A 21,356-nucleotide genomic window follows, 5' to 3' on the forward strand; every position below is an offset into this window, starting at 1 on the left:
TTTTAGGCTAGCCTCGACCATTATTACTGAAGTCGGTACGATAAAAAGCAATGTCTCGATTATGCATTCCAGTCCACTAAATATCGCAGGCTAACGATGACATCGACAGTTGATTATTGTCTGGATAAGTTATTTACAATCTGATTAAAACACAGATCCTATTTCGTTTCGTTTTTATAGTTCAAAATTTCGTTTTACTTGTCTTCACAACACTAGGATCTGGAAGAGTTGTTATATAACAGGCGTTCTAGTTGGTGTGGGGAATTAGCCAGTGAAGCTGTGTTACGGCGAGTTCTTTGCGTGCTCTACACGGAACTGTGGCTAAACCCATAGAAACGTCAACGCTGATTGATTAATCAATGTCTGACGTCATAGGGTCAAAAATAGCTCGTATGACACCTGACGCGACCCCCAGTACAACTAGTCGGATCTTCATGTAGTGTAGGCCATCGAAAGTTTAAAAAACGTAACGGAATATAGATCTGTATTTTAATCAGATTGAGTTTATTAATGTCTAATTAATAATAGGCAGATTTAGCTCTTGCATAATGTATGTTTAAGTTGTTTTAAAATAAAAGTATTAAAGCTACACAATATTCAGTCAATTATTTTCACTCATGACTCATGAATTTATATGAAGTGCCAATTAATACCCCCACGAACGGGTTATTTGTAAAGGAGTATTTTATAAGCTTGCTACCTTTTAAATCTAATCTGTCGTCCGCATACGGCGAGTTGCAAATCTAAATGTTTAATTTATAACTGTATATGTTATATTTTGACAGAATGGAAGTCTGCAGAATGAAACGTTATCCAAGATGGCAAAAAATTCAGGCAGATCAAATATGTCACAATTTCAAATGATATTGTTATATACCATTGTATAAGGTTAGATCTAAATATTAAGGACACCTGCAGAATTCGTCATGGTCACGAGATGTAAACAGGGCTAGCCCTAACCCACAATCCTCGGCAACAATCACGCACCCTAATCGTGTTTGCATCTAGTTACCTTGACGAAATCTGCAGGTGGCCGTAATAAATAGATCTGACCCTTTGTAGATGTATTTTCAGCAATCATGCTTAACCGATTAAATCAAAACGAAGCGAAGAAAATCGAAGATCGGTCACATAGTTTTGCAAATTAGAAACGTCGTCTCCATTACATAATATTGCTCAGAAAATATTTCTGTGTTACTCTCAAAATGAACTAACATACGGCAATTTGGAGTACGTCTTGATTTTGTTAATTTTCGGTGTGCCAAACTGGAGTTGCCTCCCTTTGTTGACTAAAATCAGCAATCCTAATAAATGCTACACCCGATATATATATATATATTATTATTATTATGTCCGGTATACTAGTAAGAAAGTTGCATCAACAGGAAATTTCTGTCTCTTTTAACATCGAAATAAAAATTAACTTGGATTTGAAAATAAACATCACAACGACATGTGGCAAAGAAGGGCAAGTATTTTTTTTTTAAAGGACTCTGGGCATGGGGTGGGGTGGGAGGAGGATGTTGTTTGGCCGGTGTCCGACATACCTTACAGGTGTTTTGAGATGTCCACACCTTATGCTTTGTGTGATGTTTACCTACATATTCTACTTTCCATCTGTCAAATAGTCCCAAAAGTACGTGGTTTTTGTTTAAAATTATCGGTATTGCCCAACTGCTTCTTTATTATATTTTTAACAAAGCAGTCGGGCAATTTTGCTTTTAGCAGTTGGTCATTTTCCCCACTAGTTATTGTAGCTGCGGTGCCGTCGCTGCCTTCCTTAGCGATGCTTTCCACAATAGTTTCAAAATGAGTTTAGTAGCACACTAACTAAAAGTTCTAATTAATGTTTAGTTCTTTTCGGAACGGTCTTTGACGGACGAAGTCATCTGACCAGGCTCTGTCCACAATGACATGAAAATACAGCTAATACTGCTCTATCCCCACTTTCTATTTTTCGCCGTATTTCTTCAGCGTCCGTCCAGAGACCTTCCCGAAAGGAACTATAGAAAGTTGAACTTATCATGTTCCAAAAATCCTTTCAAACGCTAATATGAATGCAATAACAATTACATGGGTTCTATGCGTACATTTTCAAACAGAACTTTAAAATACCCATACAAGCCATTTGATGTTATTGATGTTGGTATCCTCAAGTTTGAATTATTTTTCGGCATCAATTTTATTATCTCTATAATTCGTATTAGAAAAATCTCCGCCTTATGTTATCATAAATGTAATATAAACATGATGTCGTAAATACATTATGAGCATTGGCAGCTATATAATTTATGCGTGAAACGAGATACCAACTTATCTAACAGCAGGTAATTATATCATCTTATTACAATTAAATCGATCCATTACATTTATCGTCTCTCCAGGATGCTAAACGTATACACATGCGGGGAGATGGTCATTATTCCTCATATGGAATACACGAAACGTGGCATCACGTGACTAGAGGGTTTAAAAGGATAAGCATCAGTTTGAACTCCACTTTTGAGCGTCGCTCGTGTTGCACCCCGGTCGCTTCTTGGAGTTACTAACTTTCAGGGACTATACTTATATACTAAAGGTAATTTTATGATTTTTATTTAACTTTGTATCTCAAAAAATTACTTTTGACAAAGTTTATAAACTTTTTAATGCTCCAGAACAGATGGTTAAGAAATCCTCTTTATCGTTTTCTGTTTATCGTCTTCATTAGCACAGTTTCCTTTCATTTCTCTTAACGTTTTATATCATAAATCTGAAAAAATGGACTGCTGTATGAGTTTTAGTACATTGGTTAAATTCTGTTCGTGGCAGTCTGTGTGTTATTGATGAATATGTTAGATAAATTGCAAATGCAAAGACTGTTACCATCCTAAATTCTCAGAAGTTTTGTTTAATGCAATCTATTCAAGACCGAATCGTTTACGCCATTTCAAATGATTAATGCCGATCGACGTCAACGGCAGACATATCATTGGTTCTTTCTGCTTGCCAAAATCCTAAAGCCACCAGGTCTTACGTTTACGTACAGTTACATAATTAAACTGCCTTAGACAACCAAATCTAACAAAATCTATTTCATTTGACACCATTGTAGACTAAATTTCATTATGTAACAATTTTGTGTAATAAAAAAATATTCTATTTTTCAGAACCAAAAATGTCCGGATTGGTAAGTGTTTCTATTAAACTGTATTTTGTTAAGTATTTCGATGATCATCTGCGAATGCAAGATCCACGATTTGCACCCAGAACATTGCATTTTAGCGTTGCAGGCTAGGTATCGTTTCCGACTGTATCACCATAATGTTACTTCTATACGTTGGATGTATGAAGTATCTGTCAAACAAGCAATGTACTTGCGGCAAATGTAACTAACATTTATCTTCGACTAATTATTGGTAAGCAGTCGGTATGTTTTCAATTAGCTATAAATCGTCTCACTTTCCACTTGGCAAGCTTTGTCTAATCGCTTATTGCCTTGCCATATCCGTCTACGTTTGATGGACAAATTTGGTTGCCGTATACTTCTGGTGAAGCCATATGGCTTCTTCATTAATGAGATATTTTTTTCACAGTATGTAACTCAAATATTTATAAACCTGAACATGGCAGATATGTTTATGGTACCGCAATGAATCATGTTGGTAGTGATTTATATTTTACACAAAAGCTGCTTCGCTTGATATATACCAGATATGCTTTTAAAAATTGGTTCATATGAGTTATAAGAAAGATGTTCATTTAATCCAGAAGAACCATGGACAAATTTGGTTGCAGTACTTATGGTAAAACCACATGGCTCTTTCATTAATTAGATATATGTAACTGAAATTTTAATAAACTTCAGAATGGCAGATATGTTTATAGTACCGTACTGCAACCAATCATGTTGGTAGTGATTAAAATATTTTACACAAAAGCTGCTTCCCTTGATATATGCCAGATGTGCTTAAATAAATCGGTTATATGTTCATTTCATCTCGAAGAACCATTTCATTGAAACAGATTATCTTTGATTATTAAAACTTATAGCAACTAATTTTTCAGAAAAAAGCAGCACCTGCAAAGGTTGACCCCAAAAAGCCAGAACCCAAAAAAGAAGAACCCAAAAAAGAGGAGCCCGCTGCTGAAAAATCTGAACAAAAACGAAGCCAACGTGCAACTTCAAATGTGTTTGCTATGTTCCGGCCAAATCAAGTACAAGAATTTAAAGAGGTGCGTAAAATCCAGTATGAACATGTAGCAATGGTCGTGATACTTGTCTTAGACTCATATTCGATGATTTGTAAATAATATACCCATTCTATTTTCGAAAGAGAATATAGTAATTTCACAAGGTGAAAAATAAATACAGTATCTGTAATTTCGTGATTTATTTAATATAAATTTCGACTTACTAAATAATCTAAACTACAACCACAGTACAGTTTAGGGATACGATTAATGTAAAAAAAATCGTTATGTATTAATGTGTGTCGTCTGTTTATACCTTTAGCGCCTCTAATCTCGATCTCACAGTTTGATACCATCTGATATGCCCTTCCAGATTCTTTAAGGAATTGCAAGAGTATCTCTTACACACTTATAATATTTATGTTTTTACTTCAAATTTTTATGTTTTACTTTTTTACCCGACAGGCTTTTACTATGATTGATCAGAACCGAGATGGTGTTATTGATCTTGAAGATCTCAAGGATATGTACTCAAATTTAGGTAAGTGAGAACTATAAAATTGATTGATAATAATCATTAAAGTAAATAGAAAGCTTCTCAATACTTTACATGTATATGCCACGGTTTAATAAATAACGAGTAGAACTTTTTATTGTGTTTCAGGCCGAATTCCCCCAGATTCAGAATTAAACGAAATGTTGAAAGAAGCTCCCGGAACTCTTAACTTCACAACGTTCCTTAACTTATTTGGTGAAAAAATGGGCGGAACTGACCCAGAAAATACGATCGTCGATGCCTTCGCCATGTTTGATGATGATGGCAAGGGATGGTTACCAGAAGAGTAGTAAGTATATTTGTCAATTTTAAAGGAAATCTGGTTTCTTAAACAAATGATTTTACCTAAGATATAAGGACTATGGGTGGTGCTGTATCCTGTTCCTAATATCGTAGATATTCTATCCCGATTCTCCTATATACTATGGGTATAGGAATGGGTATTGACTGGCCCTCCGCGACTTCTGACTGAAAATGTACAGTTACCTCGAACCTTAAGAGACCAATATATTGCAATCCCCTAATCTTTGTTTTCACACCGATAAAACACGCCCTTAACTCTTGTATGAAACGAACTTGGTATAATTTATCATTTAACATTTTGTATTTCTTTCTTCGTTTACAGTGTGAAAGATTTACTGGAAAATATGGGTGATAACTTCACAAAAGACGAGGTACGTTTACATGATACATTTCTTTTGAAAACCTTTTTACAGTTTGTGACAAAATCCAGTAACGAAAGGAAAACACCGGAAATTGCTAGTGGAATTCCTAAAAGGCAATATATAAAAAAACAATCAATGATGAAATAGTATCAGATGTTCCAGAAAAGCAATATACGCGCATCTAGAGACCTAAAGGATGCAATTTCTTTTAATTTTACAGAGAGGGGGGGGGAGAAATGGGGGTTAACCCACTCGACACAAACTAGGTCACTTTGAAACTAACATATGGTTCCATTTTAATTCAATAATTCGCCAGCGGTGGGAGGAAACCGGGGGACGCTGGGAAAACCCACAACGCTGGACAGGCGAACTTATTCCTTGGCACGGGGATTCGAAACTGCGCCTTTTGAATTAATGGAAGTCCTTATGCTCAAATGTTCACGCGTCAACCATTCGCCCCCCCCCCCCAATTTCTTTTACAATATTATATTTATAGGCTCCATGCGTTACTTGCATTTTCGCTAAAATATCAAATTTCCACGGCTTAATACACGCTGAATATGTACTCAAGATTGATTATTTAATTCTTATTTAAGAAAACAACATCAAAATACCAATCTCCCGGCTTAGATTCAACCGGTTTTAAACTAGGCCCATTAGGTTTCTCCGCTACATGGCGCGTCTTGTTATAGACTCGAGCGGCATAGATCGATGAAATTTCAATTTATCATAACTTCGTAAAAACTGTACAGATTTGAACCATTTTTGGATTGATATTACTATTAGAGATTAAACTTTCACACTGTTGCAGTTCGCAAGGGATTCCTATAACGTTATATATATATGACGCATCGGACCTTTAATTGGTATTCTTTTTAGTGTTTTATCCTGATGATTTTAATATGTTCCACAACTCCTTTACCAATCTTTATATCGGGTTACATATAATTATGTATGTTTGGCGTTTTTCAGATTAAACAAACGTGGAAGGAAGCACCAATAGAAAAGGGCAAATTCGATTATAAATCTTTCACTGGTTTGATCAAGGGTAAACAGTCAGAAGAGGAAATAGCTGCATAAAAGACGAAGTCCATCCATAAACTTTATATATTTAATCAACCCCGATCCCCGGCGTGTGACCCTCTTAGTCTTAATGACATGACAAACTGGGAGCAGAGAGGATTATTCGCGACATGGGTGAACTGTAGTGATATGAGAAATTAGAATATAAAAGAAATAAACCAACATTAGCGGAATCATTCGGGCCAAAGAGTGTTCAGCATTCCATTACTGATATTAGATGACGGCAGGACAGAAGTTTCCAAATTAATAAAAAAAAATAAATAAATAAAGTCTACCGGGCATCATCATCGAGCGCTCCTAAGTCACTCTGCATTTTAGACCTTCGCTTCTGTTCACGGTATGTGATAACCTAATTAAGAAAGTGTTATAAGAAACGGTATTGTTTGATCGAGGCTTGCCTCACCCTTCTGTTGGCCCGAAAGGTTACAATGATGTCCCCAAGGAAATCATGGACAATAATTGTTGCTTCAAGCAACGTAAGGATATATGATGCTGTTTTATGTACTATATATATGTAAAGTCTGACCTGTTGTTTTCTATTGTGAGATACATGTGTTATATACATTACATAAACATACACTGTACCGAGCATTGTGTGATCTCTCTAGATTAAGCGCTTAATACACTAAGCAAGTACTTGCTGCTGGGGTGCAGCTAATACCACCAGGCAGCACCTTCTGCATGTCTTTTCCCTGATGTGAAATGTTTGTATGTGTTCTAATTTATTAATAAAACCTGTGCACAGTGAATAGTGTCTTTAGTTTTATATTTGGATTATGAAAATTGGAGTTCAATATATAACTATATTAATGGATTATAATAATTGAGTTTATGATGGGAATAGCATTGGGAGGTAAGAAATAAGAACTGGGTGGATTAAATAGAGAGAAATTTAATGGGGGACTAAGAAATGGTAAAATTTTATTTCAATAATGCGCTTTGGCGTAGGGGTCTTTAGAAGTGTGTGTGTGTCTGTGGAGGAGGTAGGGCACACGAGGTTGGGCAGTTGATCCTACTCTTTGTCAAGCACTAGACGCACAAGATCGAAACAATGCTACTTGACTAAATGACAGACCCTGTTATCTAAAGTGCACGCGTTAGACCATTCGATCACGTAGCGCACAAGATCGAAACCACGCCACTTGACTAAATGGCAGACCCTGCTATCTAAAGCACACGCGTTAGACCAATCGACCACGTAACGCACGTGGGTGGATTAAAGGAAATCAGGCAAATATGTATGAACATTTCATGTATCTGATATCCTTAATGGTGATAATTTCTAGGCTGAATATGTATGTTGTTTCGTCACCCGATTAGATTTTATTACATACTTCGAGAAGGTATTTGTTGAGTAATAAAACCTTCTAGTAGTTTATCGAAGGCTGGCCGTCCTTACCGCACGGTACAAATATTATCGCCACTAAAAGCAACAAATTCCAGAACAAGCCAGAACTCATACCAAAATGGCCGCTTTATACAAATGAGTATTTAGGGGAATACTAACCCGAACCCTAACCCTAACCCTTTTAAGAGAAGTAAAAACTAAATTAGACCCAAGTTCAGTCTTTTAAAAAGGGTTAGGTTTAAGAATTTGGGGGAGAGGTTAAGTCTCCACATAAGCACTGACCTAGGATGATGAAAAATTAGTTCGTGATATTTCCTAGTTTTATTAAAAATACATACAATACATTAGATTTATATACAAAGGCGATTTCACTGTTTATTGGTGTTGGTGGCGCTGATGGTCTTCCTTGGGTGGTGCTTCTGGTATTCTGGTATTATTGTTTCTGAAGAAAAAAAGAAAATAAATTTGAGGTTCTCGGGAGAGAGAAGTAAAAACTAAATTAGACCCAAGTTCAGTCTTTTAAAAAGGGTTAGGGTTAGGGTTCGGGTTAGTTATCCCCAAAATTCTAAAATTCTCATTTATATAAAGCGGCCATTTTGGACTCCGGAAGCACCCGAACCTCGATAAACTAGGTTTTATTTGTACCGTGCGGTAAGGACGGCCAGCCCTCGATAAGCTACTAGAAGGTTTTATTACTCAACAAATACCTTCTCGAAGTATGTAATAAAATCTAATCGGGTGGTTTCGTCGGCTATATTAAGCCCAAATCTTGGACGTCTTACTTTTCTGCACTGACTGAGCTAATGTAGATGTGCATAAGCCATACAGTGTGCTATGGGGGACTGTAAAGGGTTCTTTTATGTGCACGCCAATGTGTTCACGGGACCTCTGTTTTCGTCCCTTGTACAACACAGACACTGTACTTGCGAGGCCCTCCGTCCTGCACTACTGGCAAGGAGAACCCGCGCCTAAAAATCCCAAGGGTCTTTCTCGGCCAACACCGGGAGCGAACTCGAGACTTCCTCTAGAAACCCTTAGCGTTAAATTGGGTTAAAGTTTGTCCTTGAAATCTACAGACAAGCGTGTGAACTAAACGCTGCTATTAACGCCCATTCTGCTTTACTCTTAGTCCTTTGATACAGAAGTTTTTACATTACTCCAAAACTAAGCTATTATGTCGATTTTGAGAACCATATTGGAGTTTCGTTCCATCATAGCATATTTTTTAGCTGTTCAGATATGAATTCGGCGACCCCGAAAACCTACAGTTTAACGTATTGCACCATCACATTACTAACATCGAAATGAGACCACCATTATGAATATACCGGTCATATTGGAATACCTTTTGGTCGTAATATATGTTATGTTAATATTTGAATTAGGGGACTCAGAAAACCTATATTTCAATATTACACACCTATTTAGCAGACTTTGTAATTTTCCCGCCAAAATGAGCCCCCAATTTGAATTTGGCCACTGGCGGAGTTAGCCGTCACTTTTGGGAGGGATACCCTAGCTCATTGGATTCAGGGTTCGAACACCTTCAAACCGAGGTTCGAGATAATTTGTCATGAATTTTAACCAAATAAATAACCAGAAAATGCCTCATGATGGCCATCTTGAATATTCAAATTTCACCAAGGGTGCCAGGGTGGCATCAATCAGATTCTGAATCTACACATATTGAAGATATATAATCCATCAAATGAGGTGGACTATATTTCTAGGTTTGGAGACCTGCTGCCGGATTATATTAGGATATTATAGCGAAGATAAATTGAAATGTTTGGAAAATGTGGATAGATCCTAAAAGGATAAACAAATTAGTAAGTTTCGTAAACAATGTTCCGTTAAAACGGCAAAATATAGATAGGGTTCCCAAAATATGTGGATGTAGATAAATGGAAATGCAATATGCAGGTCTGGAAAGTATTTTCTTTGATATATCATTGGTTACGAGATGGCATGATAATGTGTTAGTTGGCACACCAAGTTAACGACAATATTTCAACACCTCATTAATGAGGATTCAAAAACCAGACTGATGTGAAAAATAGGAAAGTAGAGAATATGTCAGCATGTTAAAAGTAATGTCGATTAACTGCACAACAGCTGCACATTATGTATAAGAAACTAATAGTTGCCGATATTTTAACATATCAGCTAAATCTGCCTACTGCAGGTCTTTTTGGGGCTTCACATATTATATAAAGTATTAATCAGGCATATGTTCACATAACATGCCCATAATCAAATTTCTAGATCATCGGACGACCGTGATATTGAATGTAGTAGAACAGCACAGGCCAGTATTAACAATGTAGCTGCAATTTTTAGCCGAGATAATTCTTATCTACGATTGCAATTGATACACTATTCGACTCTTTACGCAAGTAAAATTAGGTCCAGTTACAAATTTGTCAACACATAGCATCATAGTTTGCATGGAAATAAGTGATTATGTTACAAAAAGTGAAGAGTGGAACACAGAAATCTTAATTTTATCATACCGAACAGTTTTTCTGTATTTTCGAGTGATATAATATGACGTGATTCTGGTACGGCGGCCATTTTAACTGAACAAAAATTTCGCATAGCAGTTGGGTTAAATCAAATCATATAATTATGTGGTAAGGTTTCACCTTTATTTCAATGAGAATTGTTTTTTTATATGTTAAGCTATGTACAGTACAATTTGGGGTCAGTGTAATTGGAAAATAAGGGAGTTATAGGCCAGTAACTTTTTTGTAGTCAAATGACTACAAAACTTGCGCAAAGGAAGGCCTAAGGACGGTCCACTACTGTGGCTGGAGTAATACGTAAGACATCAGTAGTGGAGCCTTTTCTATTAACAATGTTGATCAGCTGTCATTTTGTTTGTACTTGTTGACGACATTTCCAGTGCTATCATCTCACAATACCCACTAGTTCTAGCACTTCCCAACGTTTTTATTGCCAACGAGATTTCATTTGATTCCTATACAGCTTCCAATGTAATTACATTTGTTATATTATGTTACAGCGTTATTAAGCACAAATCAACCCCGAAGCGCTATCACTTGGCCATCATCATTTTATTTTAATCCCTTCAAGTGCCTGTGTAGAACACCGGTGCCATTTAATAATTTAACGTTAAAGTGGATAATCGAGACTGTTTATTATCGTACCGATGCTACTTGACAATCGAATCGAGACTACCATGTGAAAACTTAAAACACCCATGCTTGGCTCAGAATCAAGTCATTTGAATAAAATTTTCAATATTAGAATATTAAAGCGAGAATTTCATATTTTCTAAGAAAGTCAAAACATAATTATTTCTATGTATTTTGCTCAATAGGTTATCAACTCACTATTATACGATCATAGGTGTCATTCTCACACTTAAAACTCATTTACACAGGAAATAACAACACACTTACCTCCCTTGTTTTCCTATTGAAAACAATGATCAGCCATTTCCTCAAGGTTGGAATTTGAAGTTGAAAATGATATTTTTGCCAATTTCTCAGCTGGCAATAGTGAATTATAGGATTAATAGGATTATTCTTTAACAAGGTAGGACTGTTTATGGATACCATCTATTTTAAGGCTTTATTTTAATAAATTTTAAAAATATAACTTAAAAATTTGAAATTTCCGCTTTAATTTTTGAATATGGCGACCATTCAGGACAGAGTTCCATTCCCGAAGTAGATAGTTCTCTGTATGCAGAATGAATTTAATATTGGCCACAGCATAGCTATCCCTTCCAAACTATAGGTGAATAAAGGGAATAGGCCTACCCGTCCAAAATTGTTGAAAATAATGATAAATTGAAAAAAAGTTGTAATCTAGCTACTGTGATCTTATGGTAATTACAGTTTACTGTCAAACAAAAATTGTTCTATTTTTTATTTTCCCTCATGTTCAAATTTGATTGTTAAAATTAAAACTCTGTGACTGAAAAAGTAGATTTAGTACTTTATAACGTAAATGACCGGATAATCTAGTCAATGGCCTAGTTTTTCTCAAATGTAGACAACCCATCCATTTTGTCTGAATGATAAAGACTGCCGATCTATTTATGAGCTCAATAACGCACAGCACAGGCTGCCGGACTAAGATCGTATTATGTATGTAGAAAATCAGAATGATACTGAGGAAACACAATATTAAAGATAACAATTTAATTACCGTACTGTTGCAAACCGGCAAACATAAATGAAATGTGGGTTTAGTTTTCCGGACCAACCGGGTTAAAGACATCCTCGGTATCCCTAGTGATCTCATTTCGTCCTACTTAAAGTAGCCAAGTCTCTAACTCAATATCATCCAAAATCTTCAACATTGAAAACACGATTTATTTATCAAATTAAATCAACATTGATGTTGTATTCTTACCGGAAAAAGATGGGCTTTTGATATCCAATATTTAAGACAAAATAAACATTTTACCATTGGTACACGAATCGTGTACCATAATGCGCTTCAGTCCCAGTTGTATCAAGAGACTTGAGGGACGAGGCTAGACACATTGCACCAAATCAAACGGCGTATGTAGACTGGAATAACCAGACGCTAGAAATTTGCACTCGCTTGAGACTGCTGGCTTATTTCGCCGAACATAATTGATTTGAAATTGGAGTAAAAACGGAAACCATTGAATGTAAATCAGTTTATATACATTCATATTACAGTATTATATGTGTTGCGACCCACTTTTGTCAATTTCTAGGTCCCAAATGTTAGCGATTTAGCTCCTTTAACTATACCCAGGCTTCATCCATGGCGTACTCACGTATTCAAATTATCTACCTTACAAACCAGCCTTAGCCTCATTGTTTACGTTCACAACAATATGACGGCTCGATTATGTGAAAGTTTGGAAGAAATTTAATATAAAAGAAGTGACATGCACATAAAAAGATATCCTAAAACATCGTTTTGGTGGGAAATATGTTTTTATGTCAGTTTAAAAAGGAAATGGCAAGTCGTCATGCTATCACGCGTATTGGTCGATAAAAATAGCACAATCATCAAGGGCAGATAATTTGAATTATTATTATTATTATTATTGTTCGATTTATATAGCGCTTCATTACACATGAGTGTTTCTAAGCGCATTCACAACAAAACAGTTCAAAAACATTTTTGAAATAAGTATGTTTTTAAGTTAGTCTTAAAGCTCTGGATGGAAGAGGACTCTCTAAGAGTTTTTGGAAGATCATTCCACATTTTAGCTGCTCTGACGGAGAAAGCATATTCACCAGAACACTTATTATATTTGGGGATCCTCAATATGCTACGATCACTTGAAGAACGAAGGTTGGATCGCCGGGGAGTATAGAAATCAAAGAGTACTTTTAAATAATTGGGTGCGGTGTCAGAATAAATTGATTTAAACACATTCACAAGAGCTTTAAATTGAACCCTCGCTCGAACTGGAAGCCAATGGAGTTTCTGTAACTTAGCAATCTGACCCACTCCTCTTGCAGTGCGACGGTCAATTCTTGCAGTGTTGTCGGTTGACGTTGACGTCGACGAACACGTCTCCCGATCAAATTAAACGTAACACACTAAAGCAAAGCTACGCTAAACAGTAAATCTTATGCAAGAACCGATAGGAAAGCAAACATGGATAGATAAACCAGCACGCGGCAGTTTTCATCAACCCCTCCTTGAAGTGTCAAATTTGACAATGAACCCCTCCCACGGGTATGGCGCTATTGCGTGTCGCATGTGCAGCTCAGTGGTTCTGTTGGGGCGATAAGTTCTTCATCTGTGAACATACTCTCAAAGCATGTCAAGTGTCTATGGCTATTTATCATATCACAACCTGCATAGGCTGTGCCGGACTGGTGGGCGGAAGGCCCACCTCTCAGGTCATTGACCAAGGCCCAGACAAGTACGCGCCGAAGTCGCGTCACGAGCGCGGCGAAGGCGCGCGAGCTTCCGAGGGGGGTCTTGGGGGGGTTCTCTCCCCAGGAAAATTTTGAAAATTGACAACCGCAAACCCATTTTCCAAGCATTTCAGACCAAAGCAGTCTTGTAGTACATTTTTTTCCTATCTTTTCTTTCTCCTGTCCTGTATCCTGTCCTCTCCTCCCTTCTTTCTTTTCTCCCCCTCTCCTTTCTTTCTCTTTTTTCTATTTTTCTATTTTTCTTTTTTCTTTATAGGCTTAGGCCCACTTTTTAATGAGCTTAGGCCCACCTGTCACGGACAGGTGGGCAGGTGGGCCCAGTCCGGCACTGTGCATATAGGTATTTGCATTTCAGTATCCCCTACTTTTTTTGAAGAGTATATTACCACTGTGTCTATCAAAAATAACGCTCAAGTTTTTAATAAATGGAAATATCCGAAGATTGAATGTTAGTTTCCCTGAAATCAAAGGACACTTTTGAAATCTTCTGTTTTGGACTTGGTGGTTGTACAAGGTTTGTGTGACAGGGTTAATATTTCGACAGAAAGCGACGGACGACTTCTATGACCAGTGGGGTGCTGAAAGAATTGGACAAGGGTGTTAAGAATGGAAACAATAATCGAACGCGACATCGGATTATAAAATAAAACACCTTCTGCTGGTTAATAATAATAAAACAATGTCCCACAGCGAAAATGTAAGTTGAAATTATGTCTATCCAGTCAAAATTAGATAATGAAATTTGAAGATGTAGCGCGGATCGTTTATCGTAGCAACTATACTTGACAACCGAGGCTTAGTCTCGATTATCCATTTTATCGTTATTTTTTTTTAACCCCTCGGATATTTAAATCCATTTAAATCTCGCTTCTCCATTTTTAAATTAAATTATTAAATGACTCTAGCGTTCTAATCTACTTAAGATTGGTGCCATCCGATGTTCTAGACACTAGAGACTAGAGAGTGCTTGCCATGTGAATAAATTAATGTCTAAATAATAATTTATATAACATTTGAAGCCAAAAGAAAGACCTGCTTCAGATCCGATTGAATCCTACCCGAGAGATTATTTGGCGTTTGTATTTTGATTTTGTTTTCTTAGTTAAATGTTAAATAATCCTTTTGGATACATAGCGTGGATTATGCCGTGGGAAATTTGATATTTTCCGAAAAATGCAGATCACATATCGTTACTTTAAATTTTAACTTACACTTGCTAAACCCTAAATAATATATAGGCTCGAATAATCCAAATTGATCAAAACACAGATCCTATTTCGTTTCGTTTTTTATAGTTCAAAAGTTTGTTTCACCTGCCTTCACTACAGTCGAAAGTATAAAATAAACGAGGCAAACTATAGATTTGTATTTCAATCAAATTTCGAATAATCACACCGTTTGAAACAGGTGTAAATGCCTTGACTAAGTTAGGCTAAGCAAGGATAAGCAATTTGATTGGCCGAGACCGGGACCACAATAATTCTGTAGTGTTTCTGTAATTGAGCTAGAGTGTTTACGGGACTTCTGTTTTTCGTCCCAGCCGAACGACTGGGCGCTGTTATTTACCAAGCCCTCCGTCTTGCAATATTGACACTACTTAGGTGAAACCACACTGCAAAATCCTGATGAACTTTATCGGCCAACACCGGATCGAACCCTGGACCTTCTGGTTAGCGAGCCAGCGCCTAACTCACCGAGCTTCAAATTATTTATCTTACACATCTATTATTATTAAAGACTTTTCATTCCTACAGAATATTCAAAATGATATACGATAGAGGTAACTTTCGAGTCTGTTTTGTATTAATTTTCTTATCTGTCTAAGATGTATATAATATTGTGTAATATTTTGAAACTCTCTATACCTAATGCTATCCTAAATATAATCTAAACATCATGTCGTAAGAGTGTGAGTACAGGGCTAATACCACAAAAGGCCCATTTTAAAGACCCCGTGTGTATAATAATCATGTACAAATAGGGTTTTCTCTTTATCAAGAATAGAGTGTGGGCAAATGTTTATTTTAATGTAACCAAGAGGTGTTATTACAATTTGAAATCTAACTGGACATAGACACATATACGTTTTGATAATTTTTCAATAATAAATTGTGGACTGTAATTATTTTGATGTAATCAATATGTCTTATGTTTGGTAATTACATCACCTTATTACAATTAAATCTAGTCATAACAGTCGTCTTCTCTCCGGGATACTAAACGTATGCACATGTGGGGAGATGGTCATTATTCCTCATATGGAATACGCGAACGTAGCATCACGTGATTAGAGGGTTTAAAAGGAGTAGCATGGGTTTGAACTTCATTTTCGGAGATTACTCGTGTTGTAGCCCGGTCGCTTCTAGGAGTTAAAATCTTTCAGGCAATATACCTATATACACTAAAGGTAAGTTTATTTTTCGAGCATTTTATTATTTTCATATATCTACACAAACTGTTACAGACATCTATATGTATTGGCGCGCATATTTAGACTAAATATCATTATATAACAATTTTACTAATGCAATATTATCTTTATTACTTAGACTAAATATCATTATATAACAATTTTACTAATGTAATATTATCTGTTTGTATTTTTAGAACCAGATATGTCCGGATTGGTAAGTGTTGCTATTAAACTGTATTTCTTCTGGGTTATTGTGGAATGGGGGAGCCACTGTGGCTAAGTGGGTAAAACGCTGGCTTCCTAGCCAGGAGGTCGCGTGTTCGATCCCTACATTGGCCGAGAAAGTTCATCGGGATTTTCCGACATGGTTTCCCCTTGTCAGTGGTTAAGAACGTAGGGCCTGACAAAAACAGCTGTCTAGTCGTTCGGATGGGACGAAAAACCAAGGTCCCGTGTATACATTGGTGTGCACGTAAAAGATCCCATGGGAGTGGGAATTCGATATAAGAGTAGGCCACAGTGCCGTTGCCCGGGCAAAATTTCCCCAATAGCACAATGTATGGCGTATGCCCATATTCATTAGCCCAGTGGGAGCAGAAAAGTAGGACGTTAAACCCCATTTCTTTTAATTTTTTATTGTGAATGTTCAAGCCCTAAAAGGAATGAATATCAGTCCAAAAATGTTTCAATTATTTTCGGGTTTGGCATCCTGTGCATACGATGTAAACAGAATTTGGTCAAAACGGATATAAACAAAAACGGCCAAAACAATTGGACAATACGTGGGTAAATATATATATTGGTCGTTTTGATTTTTTTGTGGCCGTTTTGACCAAATGTTATAGGTTGTTTTGAATTAAGACCCTTTCGTTTACAATAACCCCAGTATATAGCTAATGTCTTCTTTAAGCCGATTGAATCCAAACCAGGAGATTATTTACCGTTGTTATTTTGATTCAGCTTACTTTATTAAATATTAAATAATGAATCTGAGAATATCATGTAAGACGATCCTTAACCCGAAAGAACCATGTCATTGAAACAAATTAGCTTTAATTATTGAAACAAATTAGCTTAAATTATTGAATCAAATTAGCTTTAATTATTGAAACAAATTAGCTTAAATTATTTATACTTATTTCCAGAAAAAAGGAGCCCCCGCAAAAGATGATCCCAAAAAGACAGAAGAGGAGAACCCTACTGAACAAAAACGAAGCCAACGTGCAGCTTCAAATGTGTTTGCTATGTTCCGCCCAAATCAAGTGCAGGAATTTAAAGAGGTGAGTAAACCCCAGTAAACTTATGATACTTGTTTAAGATGAAAAATGACTAAAAACAAGTGCAGGGAAAATAATAATGTACAGCAGCGTTATCCATCACTACAACTCGTTTCTTAATACTTAAAACTAATGTAACTTGATCCCACAGTTGGATACCATCTGATATGGACATGCCCTATCTTATTTCTTTTATGGAACTGTGAGAATCGAAAGAGTTAGAATATCTAATTGGTTTCATATTTTAATTGTACCATTACTTTATCTACACCACAGGCTTTTACTATGATTGATCAGAACCGAGATGGTGTTATTGATCTTGAAGACCTCAAGGATATGTACTCAAATTTAGGTAAGTGAGAACTGTAAATAAAATTGATTGATAATAATCATTAAAGTAAACAGAAAGCTTCTCAATACTTTACATGTATATGTCACGGTTTAATAAATAAAAAGTAGAACTTTTAATTGTGTTTCAGGCCGAATTCCCCCAGATTCAGAATTAAACGAAATGTTGAAAGAAGCTCCCGGAACTCTCAACTTCACAACGTTCCTCAACTTGTTTGGTGAAAAGATGGGCGGAACAGACCCAGAAAATACGATCGTTGATGCTTTCGCCATGTTTGATGATGATGGCAAGGGATGGTTACCAGAAGACTAGTAAGTATATTTGATAATTTGAAACAATTCCGGCATATCTGAAGTGATATCGCAAACAACAATGGTGGAGGAAGCACTCAATTTGTCGCTGTGCAGACGAAGTATCGTGAAAATGAAATGAAATGAGGTTTAACGTCCTACTGTTCTGCTCCTACACTGGGCTAATGAAGACGGGCATACGCCATACCTTGTGCTTGGAGGGAAATTTTGCCCGGGCAGCGGCGCTACGGCCTACTCTTATATCGAATTCCAACTGCCAAGGGATCTTTTACGTGCACACCAATGTGTACACGGGACCTCGGTTTTTCGTCCCACCCGAACGACTAGACAGCTGTCCTTGCCAGGCCCTCCGTCCTGCATCACTGACAAGGGGAAACCACACCGGAAAATCTGGATGAACTTTCTCGGCGAAACGAAGTGTCGTACCTTCATAACGTCACTAATTGAGGGGGGTTGGATGGCTGAATGGTTAGCGTGCGCGCGCTGTATCATAAAGTCTGTCATTGAGTCAACTGGCGTGGTTTCGATTCCCCGGTTGTACGTGACAAGGAGTAGGGTCGCCTGTCCAACCTCGTGGGTTTTCTCCGGGTCCTCCGGTTTCCTCCCACTGCTAAAGACACCTACGCACAAGCGAACTATGTAAATAAAATTAAACCATATGTTAGTCCCGAAATGACCTAGTTTGTGTCGAGTGGACGTTAAACCCCATTTCTCTCTCTCTCTCTCTCTCTCTGTCACTAATTGAGAAATTAGCGTTTGAAATATCCAATGTTTTCATCAGCTCCATTTTAGTATTTTGCGTGTCATAACCATAACCAAACTGTGCATGCACAAAGTTCGAGGTCAGATGTACGACATATTACACCAGCAATTGAAAACTCACATTTTAACCTGTTCTGTGTAAATTATTTACAATCCCAGCTCAATCAAATGACGCGTCTTCATTAGCTCAGTCGGAGCAGAGAAGTAGGACGTTAAACCCCATTTCATTTCAATCAAATGGATGTGTTTCAGAGAGTTTGGCGCTGAAAAATTATCAAGTCAGCCGCGGGTTCGATTCTGATGTTGCCCGAAAACGTTCCTTGAGATTTTTCAGTCTGATTACCCCATGTTGCAGGGCAGGGTGCTTGACGAGGAAAATATTCTAGTCAATGGCGTTGATGAATAGGCGGAAACTTGCCCCATAGCACATTCCATGGTGTATGTAAGCTAGATTTTATTAGCCCGGTTGTTGAACAAATGTTGGATATTAAAGGCCATTTCAGTTTACTATTGCATAAAATGCCATTTCACCTACTTTATCTTAATTATTTTTTACAGTGTGAAAGATTTACTGGAAAATATGGGTGATAACTTCACAAAAGATGAGGTACGATTAGACAATACATTAAATTTTGAAACCTTTTTACAATTTTTGTCAAAAATCCAAAAACGAAAGGAAAAACCGGGATGTTGTTTATAGTGAAATTCCTAAATGGAAATATGTCAAAAATATGGAAGTGTTCTGCAAAGGATATATATACGCGAAATTAGAGACCCAAAAGGTGCGGTTTCTTTTCAATATGTATTTAGTTTGCAGTTAATTAGTATTCTATCTAGTGTTTTATCCGGTTGATTATAATATTATGTTGAATTATCCAACTCCTTGACCAAGGCTATATATAATTATGTAAATTTTGTGTTTTCCAGATTAAACAAACGTGGAAGGAAGCACCAATAGAAAAGGGCAAATTCGATTATAAATCTTTCACTGGTTTGATCAAGGGTAAACAGTCAGAAGAGGAAATAGCTGCATAAAAGACAAAGTCCATCCATAAACTTTACACACATTAATTAACCACCCCCGACGCTGGCGTGTAACTTTTGAGTAAAGCATACTGTCAGGGAAGAATTCACAAGGATTATGATATATAAAGTCTGATCTGGTGTTGTCTATTGTGAGAGCATTGTGTGATCTCTCTAGATTTTAAAAGCGCTAAAATGCAGTAAGCAAGTACCATCAGACAGCACCCCTGATGTGAATTGTTTATATGTGTCCTAATTTATTAAATAAACCTGTGCACAGTGAATAGTGTCTTTAGTTTTATATTTGGTATGGATCGTGCGGTTGTGAAAACAATTGTATATCTATATAAATGCTATGGGAAAAACTTTAGGGGTAAGAAATGGGTTGATTAAAGAAAAATGTGCTGGTGTTTGGGGAAATTACCAAAATATCAGTATATTTGTCTAGCTGCTCGTGGTGCTTTGATAAATCAAGTTGGAGTCTTTGATATAGTACGATATATACTAACCCATTGAGTTTATCAAACAGCAAATAGGCCTTTTAGGTTAGAGATATAACTTAAGATATGTGTTAAGGATCAAAAGATTTTTGATGAGTTCGATTTTGATGCGCATTAGACCGCAACTTATTAGGTTATGTGAAATATGCGCAAAATTTGTTGGCCCTCTAGATTTAGATGAAACTTAAAATATATGTTAAGAATCAATGGATCTCGGACGAATTTCATCTTGGTACTCATCGAACCTTCCGTTCTGGAGTTATGCCCCTTTTTCCGAAACCCCTGTGAACGCGATAGAGGTCATAGGTTTTAAAGATTTATTTCAAATTTGCTGTGATGCATTGGGTTCATGAGAAGACGAACCGTATCGATATCTAGTGTTCATCAACACCCCCTGGGATTCCCCACTTTGCTGAAAACCTTTTGAACGCGATTGAAGCTACAGTTTTTAACATATTGTTAACAACTTTGGCGTGAAGCATTGGAGCCATGCGAGGACGGACAATATAAAATAGTCAGCGTTTCGTGACCGTCCCTTTCGGATTACACCCCCGTCCTCATTTTTCCGAAAACCCTGTGAACGCGATCGAGGCTACAGTTTTTAACAGATTTTTGTTTCAAATTGGATGTGAAGCTTTGGGATGGGCCATATCACGTTCTCCGTCCATCTATTGAAAAATGTGGGCTTTTCTTGACAACCGCTTGTTATTGAAGAAATTCAGTACGTCATTTACACTTCCTATATGAGCTTATATTTATATTCTCACAGAAACAAAATGAATGTCGGCTCCGAGACATTGCTTCTGCAAATATATGTAAGCAATACTTTATGCTAAATTGTTTTGTTCCTTGGATTCCATTTGATTGTAACCTTGTAAAGGTGTGCAAAATGTTCTCTGGTCACCCGTCTAACATCCGTTAACTAGTAATTATTCCCCCCCCCCACCTCCTTTTAAAGGCTCAATACCACTCTTGTTGTAACTGAATAAT

At 36.8% G+C, this 21,356-nt stretch overlaps 2 protein-coding genes across 2 annotated transcripts; both read left to right on the plus strand.

The window, feature by feature from the left end:
• Nucleotides 1-2,448: 2,448 nt before the first annotated feature.
• Nucleotides 2,449-7,226, plus strand: LOC126815716 (myosin regulatory light chain, smooth muscle). The gene is made up of 7 exons (XM_050541600.1): nucleotides 2,449-2,578; nucleotides 3,150-3,169; nucleotides 4,048-4,215; nucleotides 4,639-4,714; nucleotides 4,838-5,018; nucleotides 5,355-5,403; nucleotides 6,367-7,226. The coding sequence occupies exons 2-7, from the start codon at nucleotides 3,158-3,160 to the stop codon at nucleotides 6,472-6,474; spliced, it is 594 nt and encodes a 197-aa protein (XP_050397557.1). The 5' UTR covers nucleotides 2,449-2,578; nucleotides 3,150-3,157; the 3' UTR covers nucleotides 6,475-7,226.
• An 8,844-nt stretch (nucleotides 7,227-16,070) lies between these two features.
• Nucleotides 16,071-20,085, plus strand: LOC130012305 (myosin regulatory light chain, smooth muscle-like). Its single transcript, XM_056099908.1, has 7 exons — nucleotides 16,071-16,138; nucleotides 16,339-16,358; nucleotides 17,290-17,424; nucleotides 17,698-17,773; nucleotides 17,901-18,081; nucleotides 19,402-19,450; nucleotides 19,771-20,085. The coding sequence occupies exons 2-7, from the start codon at nucleotides 16,347-16,349 to the stop codon at nucleotides 19,876-19,878; spliced, it is 561 nt and encodes a 186-aa protein (XP_055955883.1). The 5' UTR covers nucleotides 16,071-16,138; nucleotides 16,339-16,346; the 3' UTR covers nucleotides 19,879-20,085.
• Nucleotides 20,086-21,356: the final 1,271 nt, after the last annotated feature.

Source organism: Patella vulgata, chromosome 3, assembly GCF_932274485.2.
Source record: "Patella vulgata chromosome 3, xgPatVulg1.2, whole genome shotgun sequence".
Lineage (NCBI taxonomy): Eukaryota > Metazoa > Mollusca > Gastropoda > Patellidae > Patella > Patella vulgata.

Coding starts and splice junctions, on each gene's coding strand:
- LOC130012305 (XM_056099908.1), top strand. Junction 17,425..17,697: donor AAGTGCAGGAATTTAAAGAG/GTGAGTAAACCC, acceptor TCTACACCACAG/GCTTTTACTATGATTGATCA. Junction 17,774..17,900: donor GGATATGTACTCAAATTTAG/GTAAGTGAGAAC, acceptor ATTGTGTTTCAG/GCCGAATTCCCCCAGATTCA.
- LOC126815716 (XM_050541600.1), top strand. Junction 4,715..4,837: donor GGATATGTACTCAAATTTAG/GTAAGTGAGAAC, acceptor ATTGTGTTTCAG/GCCGAATTCCCCCAGATTCA. Junction 5,404..6,366: donor ATAACTTCACAAAAGACGAG/GTACGTTTACAT, acceptor GGCGTTTTTCAG/ATTAAACAAACGTGGAAGGA.